Source organism: Oncorhynchus kisutch, linkage group LG2 (assembly GCF_002021735.2).
Source record: "Oncorhynchus kisutch isolate 150728-3 linkage group LG2, Okis_V2, whole genome shotgun sequence".
NCBI lineage: Eukaryota > Metazoa > Chordata > Actinopteri > Salmoniformes > Salmonidae > Oncorhynchus > Oncorhynchus kisutch.
Genome location: NC_034175.2, coordinates 8996276 through 9023399, shown reverse-complemented (window position 1 = coordinate 9023399; position 27124 = coordinate 8996276). Strand labels below are relative to the sequence as shown.

The following is a 27124-nucleotide window of genomic DNA, read 5'->3' as shown; positions in this document are numbered from 1 at the left end:
TCCAATCCAAAGATAAATCTTGAATTGGCTTCCTATTTAGCAAAAAAGCATCCTTCACTCATGCTGCCAAACATACCCTTGTAAAACTGACCATCCTACCAATCCTCAACTTCGGCGATGTCATTTACAAAATAGCCTCCAATACCCTACTCAATAAATTGGATGCAGTCTATCACAGTGCCATCCGTTTTGTCACCAAAGCCCCATATACTACCCACCACTGCGACCTGTACGCTCTCGTTGGCTGGCCCTCGCTTCATACTCGTCGCCAAACCCACTGGCTCCAGGTCATCTACAAGACCCTGCTAGGTTATGTCCCCCCTTATCTCAGCTCGCTGGTCACCATAGCAGCACCCACCTGTAGCATGCGCTCCAGCAGGTATATCTCTCTGGTCACCCCCAAAACCAATTCTTCCTTTGGCCGCCTCTCCTTGCAGTTCTCTCTCCCTCACTAGCTTTAAGCACCAGCTGTCAGAGCAGCTTTTACTGCACCTGTACATAGCCCATCTATAATTTAGCCCAAACAACCACCTCTCCCCCTACTGTATTTATTTATTTAGCTCCTTTGCACCCCATTATTTCTATCTCTACCTTGCACATTCTTCCACTGCAAATCTACCATTCCATTGTTTTGCTTGCTATATCGTATTTACTTCGCCACCATGGCCTTTTTTTGCCTTTACCTCCCTTATCTCACCTCATTTGCTCACATTGTATATAGACTTATTTTTCTACTGTATTATTGACTGTATGTTTGTTTTACTCCATGTGTAAGTCTGGTTGTTGCATGTGTCGAACTGCTTTGCTTTATCTTGGCCAGAACTTGTTCTCAACTTGCCTACCTGGTTAAATAAAGGTGAAATATATATTTTTTTAAATACATTGGAAAAACACATGATTTCAAAACTGGAAAATCACATGATTTCACATGTGAAATTCCCACGTTTCGCAAATACTGACCAGTAACTAGACTGTATGGATAATAGAATGTTCAGTCTACCATTCTAGTGACATGGACAATAGAGACTCCTTTTCTCTCCTATAAATTGAGTAGCTAATTATGTCTTAAGAACAAAATATTCATTTTTTTATGATTGTGATTTAAGTTAGTAGGAAGTCAAAATAATATAGAGGTAAAACAAAACAAAAAAACATGTAATAGTGAAAAATTCAATCCCAGATTTAATTTTGTTAGGCTTAAAAAAGCTAGCCACTCACGCAAGTCATGAGTAAATCCACAACCTTTCCCTTTCTCTGTAACCACAATTAGTATTTAACAGTAACTACTGGAAAAACAGTAACTACACTTTATGGACAACAGAAAGGTCATTCTACCATTCCCTTGACATGGACAATAAAGACTCATTTTCTCTCTCCTATAAATTGAGTAGCTAATCATGTCTTAAAAACAAAATACAATAATATTTGTTTATCTTGAAAGAATAATTGTGATTGAAGGTTGAATCATGGGGAGTAGATTGGTGACTTGATGTTAGAATGTTCCACACGAGTCACGTTTTACATATTATCTTATGAATAAATTTATACAGCAGGTATGTCCAAAATTAAATTAAGATAACAGCCTTGATCAATTATGTGAAAACTGTGAGAAAAAAAACAAGCTTCAGTCTAATATGGATATGGAATTATATTGGTGCAGGCACCTGATTTTACCATATACCTCCTACAGTAGCAACGCCCTTAAACTGTGACTATGTTCATGATGTAACATGACCTCATATGCCATAATCTCAGGGAGATTAACAGACACTAAACCATGTGAATAAGGCTGGGATTCAATCATTGCAGATTTCTGCTACTTCTCTCCGGTTGTTTATGCTGTATCAGAGGTGCCTGATTATTATGGCTGATAACCTTGCCTGCTTCCTGTCACAACCCTGTGCACTCAAATAATGACATTTTATTGACATTGTCATTGGATATTGATATAGTATGAAGCCACTCCCATCCGAACCTTCCTTGGGTGAATACTAACTGTAGTTGCCAATATGAATTGTTTGCTATTTTGTGGACTTGTCCATGATGAATTATTCACAATGATTAAATTCTTCCTAAATGAGCTTTGTTGATATACTTCCAGTATATCCATACATTTGGCACAAGAGGGCAGTGTTTTGCTTTAGAAAGAGCGATAGAGAGACAGAGACAGGGGTTAAGGTAGATATCAGGCATATCTACATGGATTTTATGGCAAAATATTACACTTTTGATTGATATCAATATCAATGAAGAATAAAGTCACACACTCCATCGTACTGTATTGTAGGCCGATTCAATGTTTGTTTGAAAATAGTGCCTCATCATTTGTTTTCCTTTTGCATGATACATATCCCACCCTTCATCTCCCTAAGGCCTACTTTTATTGGCTTTTAAAAATATATATTTTATTGTATTGTGTTTACTTATTTTGATGGAATGTGCATCTTGTCAAATGTGTCTTCAGTTGCAATACTTTAATAAATATGCCAGTATCTAAGTATCATTAAATTGCATGAAAACTACATTTGCACTCGTCTTTATAATTTAATTATATGAATTTGACTTCACTGAAAGTTGAATGCTTCTGTGTAATACAGTGTGAAAGGGGAACTGAGAGGGAACACCCTGTATGAAGGACCTGATTTGATGTACATAGAGTGGGTTCCCCCTCTTTAACATTGGGGAAGACCCCCCTCCCACACACTACACCATATGCAGTTCTCTATCCCTACACAGCACGGTACAGGTTGAATCACACACCCTTTCATATAGTATATCTTAAGATACTACTGTATAGTGCATAGCAGTGAGCTACTGACTCAGTAGCTAAGGGCTCAATTCAATCCATAGTACTGAAGACCTTTGCTACATCGCAATATACATTTAAAAGCAATGCTCCTGCGTTTGTGGAGACTAAACACTGCATATGTTGGCTCATTTGGACATTTAAAACCAGGCAAGTCAGTTAAGAACAAATTCTTATTTACAATGATGGCCTACCCCGGCCAAACCCGGGCGACGCTGGGCCAATTGCGCACCGCCCTATGGGACTCCCAATCACGGCCAAAAGTGATGCAGCCTGGATTCAAACCAGGTAGTGCAGTGACGCCTCTTGCACTGAGGTGGCTTAGATCACTGCACCACTCGGGAGCTCCATTACATGATCTTCCGTGTTACGGATTGAATGGAGCCCAAGAACCTTGAACTGAACAGAAACACTAACTTAGAAATTACCCAGAACTACTCAGGACTAGACAAACGTTTTACATTCCCTTTGTTTTTTAAACTTTTCTACCATGAATTATGTGCACTGTATTTACTGTATGTATAGGTTATGCAAGTATAAAGATGTATATTCATGTGTACCTTTGGCGCTGTAATAATCTGAACTAAATCAATTTCCTAACAGCTTCGGTTGGTACGGCAATAAAGTCTTGAATCTTGAAGGTTCCCTTCCTTCCTTCCTTGAAAAGTTAATAATGGCAGAGATGTTGCAATACATGATAACCATCTGTAGGCAATATATAGAAGGGGTAAGTAATTGGAGCTGTTATTGTGCTACCTGTGTAGTGTAGAAGTTGTCATTGAATGGTTAATGTTGGGTAGGGGGAGGCTTTCTGACTCAAACCAGTGCACATTCAAGTTGGAAAAATTGCTTTTCTTAGGAAATAGAAACTTACACAAGAGTTTATACAGAAAAATAGTAGTGTACATGTGCACACAACCAACAAACACACACATTTAAGGCTTCATTCATTTGAATCCAGATTTGTTTGAGGCTATGTCATACTGTATGATCTTCCAGGGGAGATATGGCTTTAAATGGATAGCTCTGGATAGCTAGAGATTTTGGAAATGAAGCACTTTATCTAGTGTGCACTCCATAATTATTGGGCCAGTTTTTTGGGCTCTACACTCCAACAAAAGTTTGGATTTCAAATCAAACAATTACTATGAGGTTAAAGTATAGATTATCAGCTTTTATTTGAAGGTATTTGTGTACATGTTGGTTGTACCATTTAGAAATGACAATACTTTTTATACATAGTCCCCCTTTTTCACGGCACCAAAAGTATTGGGACAATTGGCTTGACAGGTGTTTCTGGTTAGTCAGGAGTGTTCCGTCACATGATTTGTGCAGGCATAAGAAAGCTGTCAATGTGTAGTCTTGATTCTAGGCTTTGAGTTTGCCTTTGAAGTCTGCTATTGGTGTCTGTCAACATGAGGACAAAAGAGGTGTCAATGAAAGTCAGGGAAGCCATTATGAGGCTGAAAAATCCAGCTGAAAAAATATATCAGAAACATAACCAAAACTTTAGGCTTACTAAAAACAAAAGTTTGGAACATCATTAAAAAGGAAGAAAGCACTGGTGAGCTCAGCATTCGCAAACAGCCTGGTAGGCCATGGAAGACCCAAAAGTGGATGACATGGAAAGGGTCTTGTGGACAGATGAGACAAAGACCAACATGTACCAGAGTGATAGCAAGAGGAAAGTGTGGAGAAAAAAGGAACTTCCCAAGATCCATACCACCTCATCTGTGAAATATGGCGGAGAGGTTGTAATGGCTTGGGCCTGTATGGCTGCCACTGGAACTGGCTCACTTGTCTTCATTGATGATATAACTGCTGACGGCAGGAGCAGAATGAATTCTGAAGTGTACAGAAATATCTTGTCTGCTAAAGCAGTAGTTGTGGGTTCGCGGCAGGGGTCCAGGTGGGTCGCGGGATGACATAGAAAAATGTTTTCAGTATAAACTTAAATGACTAAAACTTAAATGACATTTTTCAATAATAGCCTATAATCTTTCAGAATTTACAATCAACAAAATAAAAGCTAGACACCCGCCATGTCAAAATGCATAGAATTGTAGGACATTAGCTTAAAAACATAAAACAATTATCTCAACTCCATGGTAAAATGAATAGAATTGCAGGAAATGGACTTGAAAATTGCTAAATGTTCTTTCCGCTCGATGGCAGGATGTGTGGAATTGCAGGAGATTAGCTTTGAAACTGCAAAATGTTCTGTCCGCAGCCAAGATAATATACTTGGTCTGTGTATGTTTGTTTTACCGCTCAACCCTTATGGTGGGTCATGACCCCCTAATTGGTGGGTCAGGCAAAAACGTTTGGGAACCCCTGTCCTAAAGTACAAGCAAATGCCTCCAAACTCATAGGATGGTGCTTCTTCATACAGCAAGACAATGACCCCAAACATACGGCCATAGCAACTAGGGAGTTTTTCAGGGCCAAAAACTGGAAAGTTATCAAGTGCATTTAATTGATTGAAGATGAGACTTAAGGGAAAAAGACATTAAAACAAACAACAGCTGAAGATGGCTGCAGTACAGGCCTGGCAGAGCATCACCAGAGAAGATACCCAGAGAAGATACAGTGGGGCAAAAAAGTATTTAGTCAGCCACCAATTGTGCAAGTTCTCCCACTTAAAAAGATGAGAGGCCTGTAATTTTCATCATAGGTACACTTCAACTATGACAGACAAAATGAGAAAAGAAATCCAGAAAATCACATTGTAGGATTTTTTATGAATTTATTTGCAAATAAATTCATTAAAAGAATCTTGCTTGTTTGTAGGTGACCAAATACTTATTTTCCACCATAATTTGTAAATAAATTCATTAAAAATCCTTCAATGTGATTTTCTTCATCTTCATCTCTCTCATCTTTTTAAGTGGGAGAACTTGCACAATTGGTGGCTGACAAAATACTTTTTTGCCCCACTGTATATCACTCAGATATAGGACAGACACTTCTGAACAAACTTCCCTTAGATTTTTTTAAATCTGTTGTTCTATCTGTTGTTCCATGTAGTCAATCTCTCATTCAATGCATTTCTATGGGATAATAGCAGAAAGAGCCAAAATAATTTTTCATAAAATATATATTTTTATTACTTAAGGGGGTCTTAAAATTCAAAATCAAATAGCAAAATGATCCTTGGTATGACCTTCTTAAAACAATTCCACATAGCTTAGTAGATCCCCCCCGTACTTACAAGCCCTTAACTAACAATGCAGTTTTAAGAAACATACGTGTTAAGAGAGTATTTAGTAAATAAACTGAAGTAAAAAATACATATAACAATAGAAGCCTATAGAATGCTAGTACCCTGCTAAAATCTGGAACTATCACTTTAAGACTGTAAGGAGACGAGTTTTAGCTGAAAGTAGATATCATCAGTTCTCTTGTACCATAAGGACTACTAACTCAGACTGGCTGCCTGTTATCTCAAGGATTCCACACTTACTCAAACATTGACTACAGAAACAAGCTAGGGTTCAGATTTGACCAAAGGCTGGGGATCTCTGGCCTATTGGGTTCAGACAGCTAGACTGAAAAAAAAGAGGTGTCATGGAAAATGTGTTTTCTGTATTCAGGCTTGTGTCATAAATTGTGGTTATGGTACATGCACATTAGCCAGCTACATGGTGAAATGTTCTCTACCTCCTTGTCAGGAACCACACCACCTCTTGGCTCCATTGAAACCTTTGCACATGATGCTATTGTCCCTGTCTGAACCCACACCTAATGTGGTGTTAGTTACACCCAGTCTGTCTTGGTTGAGATTCTCATTAAGCAGACGTGCTTATCCAGACATAAGGAGAAATTGGGGTTAAGTGCCTTGCTCAAGGGAACATTAGCATATTTGTTTTGCACTAACTTCTTTGACTCATCACGCTGCTGCTACTGTTGACCATCTGTCACTTTATTCCTAGTTATATGTACATATCTACCTCAATGACCTTGTATCCCTGCACATCCACTCAGTACTGGTACCTCTGGTATATAGGCAAGTTATCGTTACTCATTGTCTATCTTTTATTATTACGTGTTTTACTTCTATTTCTCTATTGTCTTTCTCTCTGCATTGTTGGGAAGGGCCCATAATTCATGGTTAGTCCACACCTGTTGTTTACGAAGCATTTGACAAATAACATTCTATTTTAGTTGAACCAGTGCTATTATTGGCAAGAGCTTATTGACCAGGGCTATACAAGGTATGGTCCCTATACAAATGATCCTGTGCAAATGGGTCAATGTCTGTCTGTACCAACTTTCCCTTCCCAATGATCAATACAACACTACAGTTACAAAATGTTAAAAAATCATACATCTACAGTGCATTCAGAAAGTATTCAGACCTTATTCTAAAATCGATTAAATTGTTCGTTTTTTCTTCATCAATCTCCACACAATACCCCATAATGACAAAGCAAAAACAGGTTTATTTGTTATTTAAAATAAAAACTGAAATATTACATTTACATAAGTATTCAGACCCATTACTCAATACTTTGATGATGCACCATTGGTAGTGATGACAGCTTCAAGGCTTCTTGGGTAGCTTGGCAGACCTGTATTTGGGGAATTTCTCCCATTGTCTGCAGATCCTCTCAAGCTCTTCAGGTTGGATGGGGAGCGTTGCTGCACAGCCATTTTCAGATCTCTCCAGAGATGTTCGATCGGTTTCAAGTCCGGGCTCTGGCTGGGCCACTTAAGGACATTTAAAGACTTGTCCCGAAGCCACTCCTGCATTGTCTTAGCTGTGTGCTTAGGGTCTTTGTCCTGTTGGAAGATGAACCTTCGACCCAGTCTGAGATCCTGAGCTCTCTGGTGCATGTTTTCATTAAGGATTTCTCTGTACCTTTCTCCGTTCATCTTTCCCTCGATCCTGACTTGTCTCACAGTCCCTGTCGCTGAAAAACATCCCCACAGGATGATGCTGCCACCACCATGCTTCACCGTAGGGACGGTGCCAGGTGTCCTCCAGACGTGACGCTTGGCATTCAGGCCAAAGAGTTATATCATTGTTTCATCAGACAAGAGAATCTTGTTTCTCAAGGTCTGAGCGTCCTTTAGGTGCCTTTTGACAAACTCCAAGCGGGCTGTCATGTGCCTTTAACTGAGGAGTGGCTTCTGTCTGACCACCCTACCATAAAGGCCTGATTGGTGGAGTGCTGCAGAGATGGTTGTCCTTCTGGAAGGTTCTCCCTTCTCCACAATGGGACTCTGGAGCTCTGTCAGTCACCATCGGGTTCTTGGTCACCTCCCTGATCAAGGCAGGTCTAGGAACTTCTTCCATTTAAGAATGATGGAGGCCACTGTTCTTGGGGACCTTCAATGCTGCAGAATGCTGCAGAATTGTTTTGGTACCCTTCCCCAGATCTGTGCCTCAACACAATCCTGTCTCTGAGCTCTACAGATAATTATTTTGACCTCATGGCTTGGTTTTTGCTCTGACATGCACTGTCAACTGTGGGACCTTATATAGACAGGTGTGTGCCTTTCCAAATCATGTCCAATCAATAGAATTTACCACAGGTGGACTCCAATCAAGTTGTAAAAACATCTAAAGGATGATCAATGGAAATATGATGCACCTGAGTTCAATTTTGAGTCTCATAGCAAAAGGTCTGAATACTTAAATAAATCATTTATGTTTTATATTTGTAATACATTTGCACCAAAAAAAATGTGCTCTGTCATTATGGAGTATTATGTGTAGACTGATGAGGGAAAAATGATTTAATAGATTTTAGATTAAGGCTGTAATGTAATAAAATGTGGAAAAAGTCAAGGAGTCTGAATACTTTCCGAATGCACTGTAATTGCAGTAGTTGCATTAGTATACATTAGACACAAGACCAAATACCTTCAGCAGTCTCTAACGTAGTTCCCAGGCTATGATCCACCTGATAGTCAATGTGTACAGGCTCTCATTGTCATCTCCACCATCACCCACAAATTAGAGAGAATTTCACCGACCTGTCCCCTTTATTTCTCACTGCAGCTTCACCTCTACCACATCACAACTTTTAGGCGCCTCTGCTCTACTGACGGTAAGACCTGTATACACAGATTACTCTGAACAGGGTCTGTGGCCATACACTGACGGTTTGCCATTCATGCGTTTTGTGTAAGTCACAGTCATCTTGGTAGTTGTTCCTCTGAAGTACTCAGACACAGGCGTTTACCGTGTTGTGTTGTAGTGTACTGTAACAACGTAGCATCACATTCAGTGGTGGCGACCTTATCACTTCTGTTAACATCTCACCTGCTACTCCTGCTTTTCATTCATGGACTCTTTGATTCATTCAGAGACAATATAAAACTGTTTCTAACAGAAACAAATGTGTGTCAAGAGACTCAGATCAAAGAAGGGAGAATTAACAGTGAGTTTGTCTCATCTGAATGATGACTGAAATATAGGTGTTGTCATCCAGGTCACCTGGGACTAGGAGAACTGGAATAAACATCTGTAGCAAAGTGACAGATGTGCTGAATGGACGACCATGTCAGCAACCATACAGACATTCCACTTACATTGGTTTGGTTTATAAAGGCTAGACACACACACACTCCAGTGACACATACCAGTGAGTCAGCATAGACGTGGAGCAGAGTGAGTGAAGTGAACGTTAAACTGGCAGTAGAGGACTAGCAGGTGTTAGGGGGTGGGATGTGGGGGAGAGGTACTCTTGCTATTACTGTATAAGAGACCGTAAAGAACAGCCTCATACACCATCTCTCGCTGTCTCTGCCCGGTATCTGAAAGGGTGACATTTCTGTGTTTGGTTAGAGGGACCACTCATAATCACTTACAGCCACATAGAGTAGACGAGACAGTCCGGTGGTTTGAGTTCAAGTCATTTCAACACCAAACAGTCGTCTCAGAGCATGACACAGGAGCTCTAACGCTAACTCTCTCTCTCTCTCAACTAAATTCAAAGGGCTTTAGTGGCATGGGAAACATATGTTTACATTGCCAAAGCAACTGAAATAGATAATAAACAAAAGTGAAATAAACAATATAAAATGAACAGTAAACATTACACTCACAAAAGTTCCAAAGGAAGAGAGACATTTGAAATGGTATATTATAGCTATATAGAGTGTTGTAACGATGTGCAAATAGTTAAAGAAGATAATGGAAAATAAATAAACATAAATATGAGTTGTATTTACAATGGTGTTTGTTCTTCACTGGTTGCCCTTTTCTTGTGGCAACAGGTCACACATCTTGCTGCTGTGATTGTACTATGGTATTTCACCCAATACATACAGTTGAAGTCAGAAGTTTACATACACTTAGGTTGGAGTCATTAAAACTCATTTTTCAAACACTCCACAAATTTCTCGTTCACAAACTATGGTTTTGACAAGTCGGTTAAGACATCTACTTTGTGCATGACACAAGTAATTTTTCCAACAATTGTTTACAGACAGATTACTTCACTTATAATTCACTGTATCACAATTCCAGTGGGTCAGAAGTTGACATACACTAAGTTGACTGTGCCTTTAAAAAGCTTGGAAAATTCCAGACAATTATGTCATGGCTTTAGAAGCTTATGATAGGCCAAGTGACATCATTTGAGTCAATTGGAGGTGTACCTGTGGATGTATTTCAAGACCTACCTTCAAACTCGGTGCCTCTTTGCTTGAAATCATGGGAAAATAAAAATAAATCAGCCAAGACCTCCGAAAAAGAATTGTAGACCTCCACAAGTCTGGTTAATCCTTAGGAGCAATTTCCAAATGCCTGAAGGTACCATATTCATCTGCACAAACAATAGTACGCAAGTATACACACCATGGGGCCACGCAGCCGTCATACCGCTCAGGAAGGAGACGTGTTCTGTCTCGTAGAGATGAACGTACTTTGGTGCAAATCAATCCCAGAACAACAGCAAAGGACCTTGTGAAGATGCTGGAGGAAAGTATCTATATCCACAATAAAACGAGTCCTATATCGACATAACCTGAAAGGCCGCTCAGCAAGGAAGAAGCCACTGCTCCAAAACCGCCATTAAAAAAAGCAGACTACGGTTTGCAACTGCACATGGGGCAAAGATTGTACTTTTTGGAGAAATGTCCTCTGGTCTGATGAAACAAAAATAGAATTGTTTGGCCATAATGACCATCATTATGCTTGGAGGAAAAAGGGGGAAGCTTGCAAGCCGAAGAACACCATCCCAACCATGAAGCATGGGGTGGCAGCATCATGTTGTGGGGGTGCTTTGCTGCAGGAGGGACTGGTGCACTTCACAAAATAGATGGTGCCATGAGGAAGGAAAATTATGTGGACATATTGAAGCAACATCTCAAGACATCAGTTAGGAAGTTAAAGCTTGGTTACAAATGGGTCTTTGAAATGGACAATGACCCAAGCATACTTCCAAAGTTTGGCAAAATGGCTTAGGGACAACAAAGTCAAGATATTGGAGTGGCCATCACAAAGCCCTGACCTCAATCATATAGAAAATTTGTGGGCAGAACTGAAAAAGAGTGTGATTAAGGAGGCCCACAAACCTGACTCAGTTACACCAGCTCTGTCAGGAGGAATGGACCAAAATTCACCCAACTTATTGTGGGAAGCTTGTGGAAGGCTACCCGAAACATTTGACCCAAGTTAAACAATTTAAAGACAATGCTACCAAATACTAATTGAGTGTATGTAAACTTCTGACCCACTGGGAATGTGATGACAGAAATAAAAGCTGAAATAAATCATTCTCTCTACTATTATTCTGACATTTCACATTCTTAAAATGAAGTGGTGATCCTAACTGACCTAAAACAGGGGATTTCTACTGGGATTAAATGTCAGGAATTGTGAAAAACTGAGTTTAAATGTATTTGGGTAAGGTGTATGTAAACTTCCGACTTCAACTGTATGTGAGTTCATCAAAATGTGATTTGTTTTCGAATTCTTTGTGGGTCTGTGTAATCTGTGGAAAATATGTGTCTCTAATATGATCATAAATCTCGCAGGAGGTTAGGAAGTGCAGCTCAGTTTCCACCTCATTTTGTGGACAGTGTGCACATAGCCTGTCTTCTCTTGAGAGCCAGGTCTGCCTATGATGACCTTTCTCAATAGCAAGGCCATACTCACTGATTCTGTACATAGTTAAAGCTTTCCTTAAGTTTGAGTCAGTCACAGTAGTCAGGTATTCTGACACTGTGTACTCTCTGTTTAGGGACAAATAGCATTCCAGTTTGCTCTGTTTTTGTGTTAATTATTTCCAATCTGTCAAGTAATTCTCTCTCTCTCTTTCTCACTCACACTCTCTCACTCAGTTAACTCTCTCGCACAATGTGAATGGTTTTCTTCTGGAAACGTTCCTGTGAGAAAGAGATGTGTAGGTGTGTTTCTTGACACCTACCCTTAGACCTTCTATTATCTGTGATCTAAATAATGTGATGAACAGACCACCTTGTGGTTAACCCCAACAACAGGAGTGTTTGATGATGACTAACTAAGGGAGATGCAAGGTGGCCACCAACACGTCTATCATTTCAAATGGAATGCCTACTGCACTTCATCATGGTATTTGCGTTACTTCTGTTTCAAACAGGCAACATGCACATCCAGAAAGGCTTTTCAGAAAGTTACATTTTGGATCAATCGGATCAATCAAATCACATGATCAGTTATCTTCTCTGCTGAAAAAAAAACATTTCTAAATGCAGCTTATCTTTGTGTGGACCTATAGAGGAGGATTAGGCTGCCCCTGAACAGGCAGTTAACCCACTGAACAGGCAGTTAACCCACTGTTCCCAGGCCGTCATTGAAAATAAGAATGTGTTCTTAACTGACTTGCCTGTTTAAATAAAGGTAAAAAAAAAAAAGAGGCAGGGAACCCCACATAAAGGCTTTGACACTAAATTTGACATGGTTTCCCCCCGTGTGTGTCATCGTTGCTCTTTCTGTCTCGGAAAGCAGTTGAGCTGATATGCAAAAACTGGTGTTAGGGGTGAAGGAGTAGGGGTGAAAGGGAAACCACTGGACCATTCAGATGGTTGAGTGTCCCTCTCACACACCCCCCCCCCCCCCCCCCCCCCCCCCCCCCCCCCCCCCCACCCACTCTCTTAGTAAAATTGAAGAAATATCCGGCATAGTACAGAACGAATGATTGGTCAAGACTCTCCATACTACAGTATGTCTTCTCAACACAATGGAGGTTAATTTATAGGGCCAATGCAGATATTTTTATATCAATATCAAATCCTTTCTGGCTAACAATTAAGTATCTTACTGTAATAGTTTTCAATTAAAATGGTCAAAAAGAATATATAAGATTTCTCAAACTAGAATTTAGCTAAGACTGTCTGGGAGTGGTCTGAGTAGGGAGAGGATAGCTGTTATTGGCAGAGAAGTTTGGAACTCTCGTTGTGATTGATCTATTAAGTAATTTACCACCTGGTGATGTCACCAGCCAAGCCGAAACTCCACCCATGCAAAACCTGCTTGTTAGGTCCTGTGTAGATTGTATTTTCAACTAGCAAATATCAGGAAATAACACTGATCAAATTTATTCACACTTTTACAGTGTTAGTTTCATCAGCTGTATAATATGATACAAAATATGGGAAAACTGAATTGTGACTGAACTGGTTCTTTAATCAACATAAATATCTTTGAAAAACAGAGCCTTAAATTTCCACGCTTCACTACTGTATAACGTACTACTAAAGATGCTGCATGCATTGTAAAGAGTGCAAGGTCTGACCATTGACCCCACAGTAGAAGCCTACATGCCTATATCATTAATGATAATAGTTTTCACATTATTCATCTCACACACACATGAAATGTGCTATTTCAGGTAGACAGGTTGTAGTTGGTTCTATGTTGTTACAGCATCTCCGGCCTCTCTGGCGTTCAACATCCTGTCAAAGCTAAACAAAGTGCAAATGGTTCTCTGAGCACTGTACTTCAGCCCATTACAACATTTCAGTAACCTGCGACTGTGATGTGGGTGGGAAAAAATGAATAAATGTTTGTGCCTTTTAGGATAAGATCATAAATATGATTAAAGAGATTACTCTGGTATAACCTGTGTGTTGCTACATTTCAAACTGTCAGTCTCAGCCTAACACATTATTTTGAAATGAGATAATCAACCAAGATCAATAGTATAGCCAGTTCAACTCTGTATACTGTAGTAACCAATCATATCTCATGGGTGCTCCCATGACAGACCAATCAGGGCCAGATGAGGTTTTAAGAGGAGGGACTGAGAAGAGAGAAGAGGTAACCACCCTTTCCCTTACCTAAACTGACACCCAGCCAACCCTGTCATTCAACAGCCAGGCCACAATGCGTGTAGGGTCGACACTCTCCACAGTGGGTGGGTTGAGTCACTCGTGAACTGGTGAGTCTCTCCATCGCACTGAACACTTCTGCTTTACTTCACTTTCCGTCCCTGCATGGTCTCCCAAGCCAATGTTTTAAAAATTCTCTCTCTCTCTAACTCTTTCTCTTCACTATCTCCTCTCTGTTGATCCTGTCATCTAGCTGGTGTCTCTGTGGGTTTTAGCTTTAAAAGGTTCCTCACATGCAACTCCAGCCTTTACATGTGAATAGAGGAGAGGCCCTCTGGTTTTTCATGTGTTGTCAGAGGATGTTGAAGGTATGTCAGTGCACACTAGGTTTTCCCCTTAGCTTTATGGGCTATTGAGGACATGTAGATTTGCTTGTGGTAATATTGAGGCCTGCATACTATAGGCCTAATGTCTGTCTGTAGCCCGCTACTGTATGTATGATATTCAGTAATCATATCGCCATCAGTACCTGATTTCTGATGGTACTGTCCTATATGCGTATAACCAGGGAAGATCTACTCATTCAACTTTGTGGATCGATTAGTTTGTATGGATGATTGCATTGATGGTGGATCAAGCTGTTGTTAAAGGTTCTGCATGTAACATTTCTACCTGCAATAGTCCTAGATGTCAATAATAATAATAATGCATTTTACTTCTATAAACACATGTCAGTATCAGTAAAGGAACATACAGTCGTGACTCAAATTATTGGCACCCTGATAAAGATTAGCAAAAAAGACTGTATAAAATAAATACAAGCTATGCTGCAAATATTTTAAAATGTTAGTATTTTTACTAATACAATTGCTCAGAAAAATATATTTTGTTTAACAACGAATATTTTCTTTCTCAAAAATATAGGGGTCATAATGATTGGCACCCCTGTTTTCAATACTCCGGTACCCTCCCTTTGTGAGGACAATGGTTCTGAGTGTTTTTCTAAAATGTTAGAAGAGATTGGAGAACAAATTGGGAGGGATCTTAGACTACTCTTCCATCCTTTGTCTGTGCTTATGGCCCTCTTCAATTCAAACCACAAGTCCGGAGACAGAGATGGTCATTGCAATATGTTGATTTTGTGGTCAATTAACCATTTCTATGCGGAATGTTGTGTGCTTGGAGTTACTGTGCTAACAGAAAAGAACCGCATACCTACTATAAAATATGGAGGTGGATCTTTGATGTTATGGGTCTATTTTGCTTCCACTGGTCCTGGGGCCCTTGTTAAGGTCAATGGCATCATGACATTTACCCAGTACCAGGACATTTTAGACAAAATCCAGGTTGCATCTGACAGGAGGTTGAAACTTGGCCAGAAGTGGATCTTCCAGCAAGACAATAACTCCCATCGCACATCAAATTCCACAAAGAAATGGTTAATTGACCACAAAATCAGCATTTTTCAATGGCTCTCTCAGTCTCTGGACTTGAACCCCATTGAAAACCTGTGGTTTGAATTGAAGAGGGCACTCACTCCATTAGCACAGATGGAAGGATATCAATGATCTGGAAAGATTCTGTATGTAGGAGTTGTCTAAGATTCATCCCAATGTGTTCTCCAATCTCATAAAACATTTCAGAAAGAGGCTCAGTGCCGTTATCCTCACAAAGGCAGGGTGCACAAAGGGTGCTGGATTATTGAAAACCGAGGTGTCAATAATTGTGACCCCTATCTTTTTAAGAAGAAAAAAAGTATTGTTAAACAAAATCTCTTTCTGTGAGCAAAATTGTATTAGTAGTATTTTATAAAATAGTATTTTATACAGTATTTTCTGCTCATCTTTATCAATAATTTCTGTCGTGACTTGATGTCCTACTGGTGGAAATAATAGAATATCATTTTTTTAAATGCACTCATACAAATTCTCTAATATACAGTAAATAGTCAAATTAATGTCAGTAAAGACGTTCTACAAATGTTCACCCTATAAAGTATTACTGTACCAATACAAATAGGGATGAAGTGATGCTGGAATACATTGTACGATAACTGCTAATCTGCAGTTTCACTTACGCATGAACTTCATTGTCATTTTCAAGAAGGGTGTTCAATGTCATTTAATTCAATTAACTTAAAGCAGTTGCTTCTCAACAATAAGAAATTCAAACATGTGATTGTCCCTCATGTTGCATACAGAAAGTTTAGCAACAACATTTAAATCCGAATATGATGATTTCTATGATCTGTTGTGTCCCCACCACCAATAACCAGCGTTATTGAGCCTTGAATGATTGGCCTTTGTATGTTTGTGTCTTGGCAAGGATAATGTATTGCACATTTGTGGACAATGTGAATCCATCATCTGGTGCATAAATACGATATAGGGGGGTGGTATATGGTCAATATACCACAGCTAAGGGCTGTTCTTAGGCACGACGCAACACAGAGCCGTGGTATATGGCAGCCCCCCGCACCTTTCTGATTCAGACGTTGGGTTAAATGTGAAAGACACATTTCAGTTGAATGCATTCAGTTGTACCACTGACTAGGTATCCCCCTTTCCCTTTATTGGCCATACACCATAAACCCCTGAGGTGCCTTATTGCTATTATAAACTGGTTACAAACATAATTAGAACAGTCAAAATAAATGTTTTGTCATACCTGTGGTATACGGTCTCATATACCATGGCTTTCAGCCATTCAGCATTCAGGGCTCGAACTACCCAGTTTATAATATGATATAATCTATAATAATACAGAGACCATTACAGAGGCATCATATAACAGTTGTCCATGGCCATCAGTATACTCTAGTTGTTAGTTTTAGTTTTTGTATTTTCACTCTGGGGTCTATAGACCCATTCAGCAAACAAATCACATTTTGTGTGTTTAGTAAGCAAATAAAGGAATGTATTACTTAAAATATTGAGTTCATACTTTTGAGAGTGGAACTGACACTTTGTTTGACTATGTGTGTGTTGGAAAGAGATTAAGCATCCATTAGAGTAACGATGATATTAAATTGCTGCCATTTCAGTACCGGTATGTCTACTTTCGATCTTATCGACTGTCGCCGTCGGCGGATAGAAATTGAGTTACTGTACTGAGCAGAGGTTACTGTGCCAAAGTGCTCCATGGGAAAGTTCTCTCAGAGACAGGTCAGCTGGAGGAGCAGAATAGAGGATACACAACCACACATCACACATTTAGTTCAAAAATAAAGTAAGTTTTAACCTGTTTTGCAGTGGTTTAAGTAAAAATACTTTAAAGTACTACTTGAGTAGATTTTTTCAGTATCTGTACTTTACTATTTATATTTATTACTTTTACTCCACTACATTCCTTAAGACAATATGTACATTTTACTCCCATACATTTTCTCTGACACAGAAAAGTACTCATTATATTTCGAATGCTCAGGCAGGACAGCTACAGTGGGGCAAAAAAGTATTTAGTCAGCCACCAATTGTGCAAGTTCTCCCACTTAAAAAGATGAGAGAGGCCTGTAATTTTCATCATAGGTACACTTCAACTATGACAGACAAAATTAGAAAAAAAATCCAGAAAATCACATTGTAGGATTTTTTATGAATTTATTTGCAAATTATGGTGGAAAATAAGTATTTGGTCACCTACAAACAAGCAATATTTCTGGCTCTCACAGACCTGTAACTTCTTCTTTAAGAGGCTCCTCTGTCCTCTACTCGTTACCTGTATTAATGGCACCTGTTTGAACTTGTTATCAGTATAAAAGACACCTGTCCACAACCTCAAACAGTCACACTCCAAACTCCCCTATGGCCAAGACCAATGAGCTGTCAAAGGACACCAGAAACAAAATTGTAGACCTGCACCAGGCTGGGAAGACTGAATCTGCAATAGGTAAGCAGCTTGGTTTGAAGAAATCAACTGTGGGAGCAATTATTAGGAAATGGAAGACATACAAGACTACTGATAATCTCCCTCGATCTGGAGCTCCACGCAAGATCTCACCCCATGGGGTCAAAATGATCACAAGAACGGTGAGCAGAAATCCCAGAACCACACGGGGGGACCTAGTGAATGACCTGCAGAGAGCTGGGACCAAAGTAACAAAGCCTACCATCAGCAAGGGCATTGAAGATGAAACGTGGCTGGGTCTTTCAGCATGACAATGATCCCAAACACACCGCCCGGGCAATGAAGGAGTGGCTTCGTAAGAAGCATTTCGAGGTCCTGGAGTGGCCTAGCCAGTCTCCAGATCTCAACCCCATAAGAAAATCTTTGGAGGGAGTTGAAAGTCCGTGTTGCCCAGCAACAGCCCCAAAACATCACTGCTCTAGAGGAGATCTGCATGGAGTAATGGGCCAAACTACCAGCAACAGTGTGTGAAAACCTTGTGAAGACTTAAAGAAAACGTTTGACCTCTGTCATTGCCAACAAAGGGTATATAACAAAGTATTGAGATAAACTTTTGTTATTGACCAAATACTTATTTTCCACCATAATTTGCAAATAAATTCATTAAAAATTCTACAATGTGATTTTCAGGATTTTTTTTCTCATTTTGTCTGTCATAGTTGAAGTGTACCTACGATGAAAATTACAGGCCTCTCTCATCTTTTTAAGTGGGAGAACTTGCACAATTGGTGGCTGACTAAATACTTTTTTGCCCCACTGTATATGGTCCAATTCACGCATCTATTAATATAACACGTTGTCATCCCTACTGCCTCTGATCTGGCTGACTAAATGCAACTACTGCGTTTGTAAATTATGTCTGCGTGTTGGAGAGTGCCGCTGGCTGTCCATAAATAAGAAAACCAAGAAATTCTTGCCACCTGGTTTGCTCTATATAAGGAATTTGATGTAAAGCATTTTGTTGTACTTTTTACGTATAACAATTTAGTACTTTTTCCACCATTGTAATTAAGTACATTTAAAACCAGATACTTTTAGACTTTTACTCAAGTAGTATTTTACTGTCATATTCTATTAAGGTATCTTTACTTTTACCAAAGTATGACAATTGAGTACTTTTTCCACCACTGCTGTTTAGTAGGATTGTGCACAATATAGCACAGAACTGCGGTTAATCCACTTTTGTAAATTGACGTGACCCATTTCTTTTCGACACAATCCTGTCATATCAAGACTCACTACTGCATGTTCCAATAGCACAATTTGATTTATACCTCATACAGCACACTGTTACAACTGTAGATGCCTATCTAAACCAAATTACAGTACACTAAAGGTTGTTGTTGTCAAACAAACTTGTCGTCTGTCTGTGAAGCCTGTGTGTACTGGCATTAGTCATAGTGTCATTCTGAGGAGGTTTGTGGCTTCTGAGCGTATACCTGAGAGATTCATTTCAAAGCTAACATGAAACATAACATTTCCACACGTCAACCAGACATACAGCCTCGGCCACTTATTTTTACTACAGAGGTTAGATATAAGATGTGCTAAAAACATCTGTGAAATATGCTGTACTTCATCAACCACAGAATTGAATTTTAAGCCACAGATTGCCACACAAGGACTTCAGGGGAAATGGACTTAAAGATAATATCATAAATGGATATAATTTATTATGACCTGTTCTTGAGATTCATTTCACTTCATGCTGCAGACTGTGAAATGCCACTCAATATTTATTGATATGTAACATGGTCGACATATCAATTGCTCCTGTAATGTTGAACTTTTTAAGTCATTCTTGCATTGTGTCAGTCCCTTTCGGGCTATGAATTTCCAAAACCCTAGTAACCAACAGCACGTTATCAACCAAACCTACGTCAGCAGGTGATATGATCTGCCCTCTGAGTTTCCATCCCCCTCTTCTCTCACCCCTGATAGCTTGAAAACATCCTAAACGTCTGGCATCGATGGAAAAACACTAAGAACCTGGCGTGGGATATAATCTATTTATCACAACTGCAATCTCTGCAATTTACCTATTTATACAAATACATTTTCCAACTTGCTATCTGCTATTTTTATTTCTCAGAAACATTACAAAAAATGATCATGGTCTCCTTTTTCCTATAGGTTGAATGGCGTTGTCTCAAACAGTTTCCAAACCATCTCCTATCCACCTGCCCATCTTCTCTTCCCATCACTCCTCCTCCATACCTCTAAGATGATCCGAGTTCACAACACCCAGTACTCCCTCTTCCTGCGCCAGGCAGATGTCCTGCGTCGCTCGGGGACGCTGTGTGATGCTGTTATCTCAGTGGAGAGCCAGGTGTTCAGGGCCCATCGGCTGGTGCTGGCCTGCGCTAGCAAAACCCTGGAGCATCAGCTCACCCTACAGGCTGCATACTCAGACCAGCACGATCGCCTCGACCAACCTTACCACTGTAGTCTGGAGCTCCTCTCTCCACACACCTTCCAGCAGGTCCTGGACTTTGCCTACACCGAGACCCTGGAGGTCCCTGTGGATGATCTGCCCCAGCTTCTGAGGGCCGCCAAGCTCCTGGAGATGCATTCCCTGGAGGAGCAGTGTCGCAGCCAGCTGAAGAGAAATCGGGGGTGCCTGAAGAGAGAGAGAAGAGAGTTGAGAGAAATAAGAGAAGTGAGAGGAACGAAAGAAACTGGAGAAATGACAGAAACAAGACTTCAGATAACAGAGGAGAGAGATGAGAAAGAATCCCTGAAAGGAAGTCCCATTCCAGAAGAGGGGGATCCCCAGACAATTCCTTCCATTGATCTGGAGCCCCAGAGCAGCCCATTCACTGAGGGTCCCACTCTTCTTGACACTAGGGATAACTCCTCTGGTTCATCACCACCACAGAGAAAAAGGCCAAAGCCACTCACACCCACACTAGTGGCCACCACACCGCCTCCATCCAGAGACAGTGTCATCGCCACCACTGCTGCCACCATCCAACCCCCTACTCCTCCTCCCCCAGCGTCGAGGGTCATGTGGCACCAAGTCAACACCCTGAGGAGGATGGCCTTGAACTATAACGACATCCTAGCAGCCAGTTCCTCTTCCCTTCACCCCTCACAGCACCTGGTGACATACCCCTTCCACCTCTCCTCTCCCCACATGTACCCCCTGCTAACGTCCTCATGCCCGCCCCAGGTCCACAGCGCCGTCCTGGGCTACCCGGGCATCCTGCATCCATACCACCACCCCCTGCTCTCTGGGTCTCGGGAGCTGGGGGACGTCCTGAAGCAAGGTCTGCTGGGAAAAAGAGACTCGATGGATAAAGTGTTGATAGGTGGAGCACTAGGGGAAGGGCAAAGGTAAGACCTCTCTGGAGGGGTTTTATACTACAAACGTTTTGGTCTTCATTCTTCTCCTTCTTTCCCTGTTCTCATGTCTACAATATAGTTCAGAATCCCCCTAATTTGCTTACATTAAGTAGCACATATCGACACAGCTATCTGACTCATTGTCGTTTGGGTGGATCTGAGTGAAAGTTCTTTCCTACAAGCAGAGTTTCCGCTGTCTCCAGTTAACCCTCTCCTGTCTGTCATATTCACATGATGTATATTATGGATGTAGATGGTCATTCATATTAGCTGTGTCCAAACCACAGAACAGCTGCTGAAGTCATGTTCTGTGGTCTGTCCCTTGATGGTGGCATTACACTGTCTCGTTTCTGGTTTTACAGTGAAGCTACTTCCTATTTTCTAATGCAGAGACATGATGTACAGTATGGTGTAATTGAAAGGCTCTACATAGCAGTTTTCTGCATAGTATCTAAAGGGGAGCCCCCTTAATTACTCTCCTCCCTTGCAAATATCAACCATGAAAGACATTCAGATCCACTACGGATCAGTTACAAGCTGTTTCAGTCCTGTTCTTAAACAATGTCTGCCTATTTTTTATTTATTGAACTTTTATTTAATCAGGGGAGTCCATTGAGCCCTGAGGACAACAAATTTAACACAAACATTCCAATAAAACAATATATATAGAAATGCAGTTTACAATTTGGCATAAGGTCCCCGTAATACACATTGCACACACACACACACACACACACACACACACACACACACACGATACATACTGCACTCCCTCAGATACCACCTTGACGCCCAGGTCAGAAATAACATGTGGCTCAGATCAGAGTACTACAAAGTACTACAGAATGAGTGTAAGTAGTCTTAAAACTGTGTTTATGTGATCCTGTTTCAGTGTTGAAACTATCGGTCGTCAACATCTTTCTGACTTCCTCCTCCCTCCCGTTGTTGATCTCTGAGGTTTATCTGATATCTGTGTCCATTTAATTTAGGTAGTGTAGGAAACCATCTAGCAGACTTTGTAGCAGATTTGTCACTTTTGTTTATTTGGGCGATTTTAGGGCCACAAAGAGCGTTACCACTCCTCCTTTAATCTCTGAAAAATCATTCACCTATGGTTTTTCAGTCGAGCTAACAAAGTGCGTCAGATGCTGTGGAAAGTCCCTTTTCTATGTGACACTAAACATACAGTATATTTGTAACGCCTGGCCTCTTCCTCAGAACCCCAACCTACGACAGTTGGGTACTTACATTTGACATCAATAGACAGGTACATATAGCCTGGAGTTGGAGAGGCCGGGGAGAAGGACAGGATGTCTAAAGGTGGTGTGCAAATCAATCTGCTTTGGCATGACACTCATTGCAACACATCAACTGGGTTATCTAATAGTGGCTCGGTGACCACCATGCTTGCGTGTTTGCCTTACAACAGTTACATTGACTCTTGTCCTTGAAATAAGGTTTGATTTTGAACCTGTCTTCTATGGGGCCAGATACTCCAAGGAGCGTCCAGGAAGAACCCAGGACTGTCAGCACTGCAGCAAGGTCCTCCTGGGCAGCTCATGGCTGCAGGCCTCAACCACCAACCCCTCAGGTACTGTAATGTCACAACATTCACTCAGTGCTTTTTCACTAGACCTCTAACTGGGGTACATTGCAAAAAGCATCATCTCAAAATGTGAATATTGTATTGGGAGCTGTACAGAACTAAGACGTGACTGTATTCTTAATATTCTAATGGATACATGGCAGTGACATTTCTAACAAAGTGTGACCGTTAACCTCTATCGTCATAGGGACAGAGCATATAGGAAACATGAGAGAGAGAGAAGAGTGCCTGAGGGAGAACGAGAGAGAAAGAGAGTAAGAGAGTGAGAGAGAAAGAGTGGGGGAGAGAGAAAGAGTATGAGAGAGAGTGAGAGCAAGAGCGTGTGAGAGAGAGAGAGAGAGAGAGAGAGAGAGAGAGAGAGAGAGAGAGAGAGAGAGAGAGAGAGAGAGATACAGACAGACAGAATGAGTGAGTGAGTGAGTTGTGGCTTTGTGCTGGCGGTGCAGCAGTGCGGTAAGCTGGCAGAACAAACAGTACATTCTGCAATGTTCTGGTGGTTTTGATACAGTGCCAAAGGGAAAAAAAGCTTACATCTTTTTTTCACTCTATGTAGGGTGGTCAAATCAGCCTCACATCTTTACAGTCTGTGTTTGTGTGATGGGGTTAGCACTGTCACTCGCTCGTTACAGTACGACTGAGAGACGGTATTCATGTGACTCAAGATTATCTCCATTGATTGTCTCCACCAAATTGAATGGACAGCCAAGAGTAACACATTTAGTTGAATAATGTGTTTCACTGACTTCAACTGGTCACTTTTATCAGACTTGATCATTTTAGTCCCTATAAGTGAGATACTTATCAAGCTTAGACGTCAGAGGTTTGTGCGTTCTAAGTGAGAGGCCAAGGAAGATTTGGACAGGAAGCTAATTGAGAACAGGCTGAATTGTAGTGAGAGAGGAGTGAACACTTTATTGTGGTCTTGGTCCTTGCTCTCTCTCCCCCCCCTCCCCCAGCCCTATTCAGCATCCTGTATGTGTTCAACAGAGCCCCATAGTAACTGTGTAAAACAGTATCACTAACTGCCACCAAAGGGCTGGAGAGCTGACAGCTCTACTTCAGAATCACACCTCGGTCAGATTATAGAGAAATGCAAAGGTACACGATGAGAGGAAACCAAGGTTCTTCTTGTCAATTTGAGCCTCGTGAAAGGATGTGGTGTATTTATAGAACTATCTCTGGTAAAAGGAGGTCTTAGTTATCATTATCTAGGTGTGTGACAAATACAATTATGCTTCATAACAGTTGTATAATACCATTTCATACAATACCCACTGTAATATAAAAATTCACAAATGAATTCACAAATGAAGACAACAAAAAATGTTGAGTGAAGAAGGTTGCTGCTATGACAACAGTGAGCCTTTACAGTCATGAGTGTGACCCCTGTCCTACAGAAAATCCATCTGCATGCAATGTGGCTGAGCTCACACCACCCTTTAGTGCTATTAGTATGTCATCACTCTGGCCTGACACTATTGTTTAACCGGGTAATGGTCACCAATGATTGTGCTGATAAATATAGACGTGTGAGAAAACAATTAACCCATACCCTCAATTATACAGGCTGCAATGGGGAGCACAGGGGAAACGTCAGGGGAAGAAACACATTACAGAATAGAAATGGAGCTAAGCTAGGTTTATTAATATTGATGCTCATTGGACGGTTCTGTCTGTATACACAATGTACATTCATGTAAAGTTAACTATAACTAATTATAAGTTACTCATCACAAGATACTAAATGAAAAAAAGGAATTTATATGACATGGAATGATTACAATTCTACCCCCACCCCCAACTTGTTGCTCTCTCCTCCCCAGGCTCATGTGAGACTTCTCTGGGGTGTAAGTACTGTGATCGTAGCTTCAGGGTGGAGAGGTCACTGCCGTCCCCCCGGCGAGATCAGGGAGGAGAGAAGCCCTACCAGTGTAAACGCTGCTCCAAGAGGTTCAGTCTCAAACACCAACTGGATACACACCATCGGGTACACACAGGTATTATATCCCCCTGTGTGTGTGTGTGGTGGGGGTGTAGGCGTGGGTGTGTGTTTCAATTTGTCAGTCATTGTGTATGTGCTTGCCTGCTCACTCTCAATGTCAACCCCAGGAGAGAAGCCGTTTGAGTGCCGTCTGTGTGGCCAGCGGTCAAGGGACTACTCAGCCATGATCAAGCACCTGCGGACCCACGGCGGGGCCACACCCTACCAGTGTACTGTCTGCCTGGAGTTCTGTAGCAGCCTGGCTGCCATGCAGAAACACCTGAAGAACCACCCGCTGCAGGACTTCCCCCCAGACTGGAACATCAGCAGCACCTACCTGTACACATGCCATACCTGAGCTAGCTTGAAGGCAAATGTAATGTCAACAGAGAATCATTTTACTGCCAAACAACTACATCTCAGGGAAACTAACTCATAGCATGTAATGTACATACATGGTAACAAGACACCAGTTACCGTAGCATTTATCCATGCACTCCAAAAGTGCATGGAGTACGTCAATGCATATTTCCACCACTAGAGGGGCACTGGGTCTTAGAAAAGAATGTAAAACATGTCTAGCAGCAGCAGCATTATCATTATCAAGCACAGTATTATTACCATTCTATCGTGGCTGCAGCTGAAGAGTCAGTCACTTCCAAGAGACAAGGAAAGGAAACATCAAGACTATTTAGAGGCAGCAAAAACTGTGTCCTTGTTTCATATGAATGTTTCCATCTATGTTTGGCGGTTATCTCTCTCAGGACGACTTGGAGCAATTGTTTTGTACTCAACTTCTTGATTTTCATTTAGCCATATGTGTTTAGTACATTTAGATCTTGTTCGATTCATATTTACAGTGCCTATAGAGTCTGCACCTCCTGAAATTTTGCGTTACAAAGTGGGATAGAAAAATATTTTATAAAAAAAATTTAATCATTAATCTACCCAAAATACTCCCTAATATCAAAGTGAAAAGAAAATTCTACACATTTTTACAAATGAATAACAATTAAATAACTAAAACATAGTAGCTGCAGAAGTAATAGCCTAAATGAAGTAAATAGTGTCTTAACAAATCACATAAGTTATATGGACTCCCTCTGTGTGAAATAATAGGGCTTGACATGATTTTTTAATGACTACCCCTTGCTCTGTCCTCCATACATACAACATATGTAAGGTCCCTCAGCCAAGTATTGAATTTGCAGCACAGATTAAACTACAAAGACCAGGGAGATTTTTGAAAGCCTCATAAAGATGACCAGTGATTGGAAGATGGGTAACAATAACAAACCAGACATTGAATATATCTTTAAGCATGGTCAAATTAATAATTATGCTGTGGATTACGTATTAAACCACCCAGAAACATCAAAGATGCAGTCGTCCTTCTGAGCTGCAGGCAATTAAGGAAACTGCTTAGGGGTGTTATTGTGAGGCCATTGGGGATTTTAAAACAACTACAGAGTTCAATGGCTGTGATGGGAAAAGACTGAGGATGGATCAACAACATTGTAGTGACTCCACAATAATGACCTAAAAGACAGAGTGAAAAGAAGAATATAAATAAACAGAATAAAAATAATCCAAAACACGCATAAAGGCACTAAAGTAATACTGCAACAACAACAAAAACATGGCAAAGGAAAACACATTTTGGCCTAAATGCAAAGCCTTATGTACTTATCTAATCAAGGTATATTAGTGTCTTCCACTTTGATATTACAGAGTATTTTGTGGAGGCCGTTGACCAAAAAATACAATTAAATCCATTTTCATCCCACTTTGTAACACAATATAATGTGAATAAATCCAAGGGGTGTGTAACCGTTCTATAGGCACTGTCTATTTGCTTTAGCCCGTTGCTATTTTAATGATAGTATTGATATAATAAATGTACTCATTTGGCAGATGGCCTGTTTTTGTATTGAATGTAGATCCTCACACAGTCACACGCAACAACAACAAAAAACAGTAGCCTGTCAAACATTTATGACGATTGATTTGTTTTGGAATACATTACACAGCAGCTGGCATGCAGAGTGGATGTCTAATTATTATCTCTTCAGAGAATAAATGTTTTAAATAAATATTTATTTATTTTTGACAAGTTGTCTGTGTCAGTGTTCTACCATTTTTACTTACAGTACTTTTTAGATAAAACTATAATCTCATTATTAAACAATATCAAACATCTTATTCATCTGGTCCA

At 40.5% G+C, this 27124-nt stretch overlaps 1 protein-coding gene across 1 annotated transcript; it reads left to right on the top strand.

Moving 5' to 3' along the window:
* Nucleotides 1-14099: 14099 nt before the first annotated feature.
* Nucleotides 14100-27022, top strand: LOC109900907 (zinc finger and BTB domain-containing protein 16-like). The gene is made up of 5 exons (XM_031802802.1): nucleotides 14100-14181; nucleotides 20111-21313; nucleotides 22813-22913; nucleotides 24752-24925; nucleotides 25038-27022. Exons 2-5 carry the CDS (start codon nucleotides 20202-20204, stop codon nucleotides 25265-25267), a joined length of 1617 nt encoding a protein of 538 aa, XP_031658662.1. The 5' UTR covers nucleotides 14100-14181; nucleotides 20111-20201; the 3' UTR covers nucleotides 25268-27022.
* The last annotated feature ends 102 nt before the right edge of the window (nucleotides 27023-27124 follow it).

Excerpts from the sequence above, each read along its gene's own strand:
- LOC109900907 (XM_031802802.1), top strand. The coding sequence starts at position 20,202 with ATGATCCGAGTTCACAACACCCAGTACTCCCTCTTCCTGCGCCAGGCA. Across the intron at positions 21,314-22,812 it reads GCACTAGGGGAAGGGCAAAG|ATACTCCAAGGAGCGTCCAG; the intron begins GTAAGACCTCTC and ends CTATGGGGCCAG. Across the intron at positions 24,926-25,037 it reads ACACCATCGGGTACACACAG|GAGAGAAGCCGTTTGAGTGC; the intron begins GTATTATATCCC and ends TGTCAACCCCAG.